We start from the raw sequence: 5,000 nt of genomic DNA on the forward strand, positions 1-5,000 counted from the left end.
TCTCAGAGAGAGAGAGAGAGAGAGAGAGAGACAAACAGACAGACAGACAGACGAACAGACAGACAGACAGAGAGAGAGAGAGAGAGAGAGAGACGTTTGAGAGAGAGAGAGAGAAGAGAAGAGAAGAGAAGAGAAAGAGGAGAGAGACAGAGAGAGAGAGAAACAGAGACAGAAACAGAGACAGAGACAGAAAAAAACAGACCTCCTCGCGGTGTCTTGACAACTAACCAAAACAGCGTCGGAGAGCTCAGACAATAACCTCTAAGACAAAACAAAACAAACCCCGGGGTCCACCGAGCCGGGCCAGGCAGCGAGGGCCACGGCGGGGCAGGCGGGGCGAGCAGCTGGCCATAGCGGGGCACCGTGGACCAGGAGGTGATGGGCATAGCGGGGCACCGTGGACCAGGAGGTGATGGGCATAGCGAGGCACCGTGGACCAGGAGGTGATGGGCATAGCGGGGCACCGTGGACCAGGAGGTGATGGCCATAGCGGGGCACCGTGGACCAGGAGGTGATGGGCATAGCGGGGCACCGTGGACCAGGAGGTGATGGGCATAGGGCTGGAGTGTCGATCCAAGGGTGGGGGCGTAGCTAGGCTGTATGGAGAGGGGGAAGGGAGAGAAGGAGAAGGGTAGGGGAAAGAAGAGAGAGAGGGGAAGGGGAGGGAGAGGGAGAGGGAGAAGGTGAAGAAGAGGGGGAAGGGAAAGGGAGAGGGAGAGGGGGAAGGGAAGAGAGGGGAGAAGGGAAGGGAAGGAAAGGGAGAGAAGGGGGAGGGGAGGTGGGAGGAAGGAGAAAGGAAAGGGAGGGAAGGGAAGGAAAAGAGGAGAGAGAGTTGGAGAAGGGGAAGGAGAAGGAGGGTGAGAGGAGGGAGAGGAAGGCTAGGGGGAGAGTGAAAGTGGCCACAACTGCACTGCACGGTTCATAAGCGGGGTATAACTGGGGACTGTGGCAGAGGAAAGGGCCATAACCGGGCAGCCTGGTCCAAAAGCGGCCATAATGGGGCTGATATGGGTGAGACGCAGTGGGCTGTGGACCAAATGCGGGCCATAGCGGTGGAGAAGGTCCAAGGGCGGCCCGTAGCGGTGGAGAAGGTCCAAGGGCGGCCCGTAGCGGTGGAGAAGGTCCAGGGGCGGCCCGTAGCGGTGGAGAAGGCCCAAGGGCGGCCCGTAGCGGTGGAGAAGGTCCAAGGGCGGCCCGTAGCGGTGGAGAAGGTCCAAGGGCGGCCCGTAGCGGTGGAGAAGGTCCAAGGGCGGCCCGTAGCGGTGGAGAAGGTCCAAGGGCGGCCCGTAGCGGTGGAGAAGGTCCAAGGGCGGCCCGTAGCGGTGGAGAAGGTCCAAGGGCGGCCCGTAGCGGTGGAGAAGGTCCAAGGGCGGCCCGTAGCGGTGGAGAAGGTCCAGGGGCGGCCCGTAGCGGTGGAGAAGGTCCAAGGGCGGCCCATAGCGGTAGAGAAGGCCCAAATGCGGCCCGTAGCGGTGGAGAAGGCCCAAGGGCGGCCCGTAACGGTGATGGTCCAAGGGCGGTCCGTAGCGGTGATGGCCTGGCTATGGGCGGCTCAGTGGATCCCGTAACGGTGATGGTCCAAGGGCGGCCCGTAGCGGTGGAGAAGGCCCAAGGGCGGCCCGTAGCGGATCATGGTGGACCAGAGGCGGGCCACGGCGGGTCAGAGCGAGTCAGGAAGGGGCCAGGAGCCGGTCGTAAGGTCGGGCCAGAGGTCTCGCGCGTGGGATACGCCCCTCTCGAGCGTCGCTGCGAGATGTCAGCAAGGGGACAGCTGACTGACAGTTGAGTGCAACAAGGTCACGAATAGGGGGTCATTTTGAATATATATATGCTCCTCCCTCCCGTTCCCTCCCCCCTTCCTCCTCTCCCTCCTTTCTTTCTCCCACTTCCTCCTTTCTTCCTCCCACTTCCTCTCCTCCTTCCTTCTTCCTTTCCCATTCCCCTTTCCCTACTCTCCTCTCCGCTCTGCCCCTCCTTCCTTCCTCTCCTTCTCCCCTTTCCTCCTTCGTCTCGTCTCTCATTCACCTCTACCTTTTTTCTCTACCTCCTTCCTCCCCCCTCTGTTACCCTTCCTGACCCCCTCTTCCTCCCCCCTCTCCTCCACTAATCTCTCTCGATTCTTCCCTCCCCCCACTCCCTCTCTTCCTTCCTTCTCCCTCCCCCCCCCTTTCAGTGTTCAAAGGGTTGACGGGGGTCGAAGAGGAGGGTTATAAGGTCAACACAGCTTGTTGTTGCAGTTGTGTGGGAAACGTCGATGGGACAGGGAGAGGGGGAGGGGGAAGGGAGAGGGAGAGGGGGAGGGGGAAGGGAGAGGGGGAGGGGGAAGGGATAGGGGGAGGGGGAAGGGATAGGGGGAGGGGGAAGAGAAGGGAGAGGAAGGAGGGAAGCTTATTAAGAGGCAAATGGAGGGAAGGAGAGGGACAAAGATGCGCCTACTAGATAAAACATACCTATTATATTTAAAATTATATTATTTATGAGGCAAATGAAATGGAGAGAATGAATCGGGGGAGTGGAGAAGAGGAAGGTTGAGGAGGGCATGGCGGGAATGTTTAGGGAGATGGAGAAGGGACAAGGCTGGCAGGGGAAGGGAGAGCGAGAAGGGAGAGAAGGGTAGGGGAAGGGAGAGGAGAGAGGGTAGGGCAAGGAGAGAAGGGAGGGAGAGAAATGGGGAAAGGGGGGAAGGTGTGGGAGAGGGAGAGGGGGAGGGGGAAGGGAAGGGAGAAGAGGAAGGGAGGAGGGTATAAAGGGAAGGAGAGAGGGAGAGAGGGAGAAGGGACAAGGGTAGGGAATGAGGAGCGAGAAGGGAGAAGGGTAGGGGAAGGGAGAGGGGAGAGGGGTAGGGCAAGGGAGACGGAGGGAGAGAAATGCGGAAAGAGGGAAGGTGTGGGAGAGGGAGTGGAGGTGGGAGGGAGAGGGAGAAGACTAGGGGAAGTGGCGTTTAGGAGCGGAAAGGGGTGGAGTTGGAATAGGGAGAAGGAGGGAATGGAAGAGAATGGAAGAAAAAAGAAAAGGAGAGTAAAAGGGAGGAACAGGGGGAGCAAAATAAGGACATACAGACACACACACATACAATAAATAGATAAATTAATAAATAAATGAAAAAGAAAAAGAAAAAAAAGGAAGAACAAACGAGAATGAATGATAAAAACATGTAAAGAAGAATGAGAAAGAACCAATAAGAATATGAAAGAAGAGCGCAACCCAATTTTATTTTATATATTTCTCTTCTTCCTTTCTTTTTCTTTTTCAAGATTTTTTTTCCTCTTCTTTATTTTTTATTCTTTTTTATCTATTCATTTATTTTTACTTTTGAGTAGAAAAGGATGTCGGACGGTTGAAGGGGTGTGTCATGGGGGGGAGGGGGAGAGGAGGGAGGGGGGGAGGGGGGTGATAGTAAAATGAGGCGGTGGAATCCTTCTAGAACATTCTTCGGGGCGGTAAGGGTGCGCCTTTATGAGGTGTGAGTGCGGGTGAGTGGGTGTAGATTTTGGGGTTATGAGATGGGGGGAGGGGGGGGGGTGCGGGAGAAACAGCGGGATGACAGGAATAGACAGGGAGAATAGGGCTGTCTGTTTGTTTTATTTATCCGTCTAGCTATCTATGTTTGTTGGTGTATAAAGCATACATGTGTACATGTACATGCACGCACGCACACGCATAATCACACGTACACGCACACGCATACCCACACGCACACGTACAAGCACACGTACACGCACACGCACACGCACACGCACACCAACACACACACGCGCACGCACACTTACACGCACACGTACACAAACACGTACACGCACATGTACACGCACACGCGCATGCACACCTACACGCAACATGCACACCTACACACACACACACACACACACACACACACACACACACACACACACTCTCACGCACGTACACGCACACACGCACATGCACACGCACACGTACATACACACACACACACACACACACACACACACACACACACACACACACACACACACACACACACACACACACACACACACACACACACACACACACACACACACACACACATCCCTTACAACTAACCCGAAAAACACACACACAAACCATAAACCAAACAAACTAACCCCCGCAAAAGAAAAACGAGATCCTCTTCACTCCTTAAACAAGAAAAAGATTCCAAGAAAGCGATTCCAAGGAAATTATTACCAAGAAAACGATTTAGATTTTCGGAGTTCAAAAGCGGGCGGGCGGGCGACGGTTGGCGCGGCCGCCATCTTGGATCGAGGCGGCGGCGGCGGCGGCGGGAGTGATCTGACAAACTCATTTTAAACGCTCGGAAAAGTTGTTGTGTGATAACTACGTGTCTTTTTATTATTATTATTATTATTGTTGTTATTATCATTATTATTATTAATTATTATTATTATTATTTTATTTATTTATTATTATTATTATTGGGGGGGTGATAAAAAAGGTTAGAAGAAATAAGAAGACAGAGAAAGAAAAGAAGAAAGGGGAGTAAGATGAAGAAAGAGAAAGAAAGGGGATAAGAAGAAGAAAGAGAAAGAAAGAAGAAGAGAAAGAGAAAGAAGGAAGAAAAGGTCTCGATTTGCGATGCATACGCGGGGTCTCTGCTTTTGTTTTTGTTTTATCTTTCTTCTATCGCTTGTTGCTTCTGTCCTTTCGTCTTTGGTGGCTCTTTTTTTCTTCTTCGCTTCCCCCTTTTCCTCTTCTTTTTCTTTGATGTTATTTTACTGTTTTTTTTCCTTGTATAGGGAGAGGGAGAGGGAGAGGGAGAGGGAGATTTTTACATATATATATATATATATATATATATATATATATATATATATAGAGAGAGGAGGGAGAGAGAGAGAGAGAGAGAGAGAGAGAGAGAGAGAGATATATATATATATATATATATATATATATATATTATAGAGAGGAGAGGGAGAGGAGATAGAGAGAGAGAGAGAGAGAGAGAGAGAGAGAGAGAGAGAGGGAGAGGGAGAGGGAGG

General features: G+C 52.5%; 2 protein-coding genes across 2 annotated transcripts in view; one reads left to right on the top strand and one right to left on the bottom strand.

Annotated features, from left to right (window-relative positions):
* LOC113828529 (pneumococcal serine-rich repeat protein) overlaps window positions 1–5,000 on the top strand; it is a 250,504-nt gene that overhangs the window by 136,483 nt on the left and 109,021 nt on the right. The window lies entirely within an intron of this gene.
* LOC138863319 (histidine-rich glycoprotein-like) lies at window positions 879–1,633 on the bottom strand. The gene is made up of 2 exons (XM_070127512.1): window positions 1,570–1,633; window positions 879–1,537 (listed from the first exon to the last, which is right to left on the bottom strand). Exons 1-2 carry the CDS (start codon window positions 1,631–1,633, stop codon window positions 879–881), a joined length of 723 nt encoding a protein of 240 aa, XP_069983613.1.

Source organism: Penaeus vannamei, chromosome 11, assembly GCF_042767895.1.
Source record: "Penaeus vannamei isolate JL-2024 chromosome 11, ASM4276789v1, whole genome shotgun sequence".
NCBI lineage: Eukaryota > Metazoa > Arthropoda > Malacostraca > Decapoda > Penaeidae > Penaeus > Penaeus vannamei.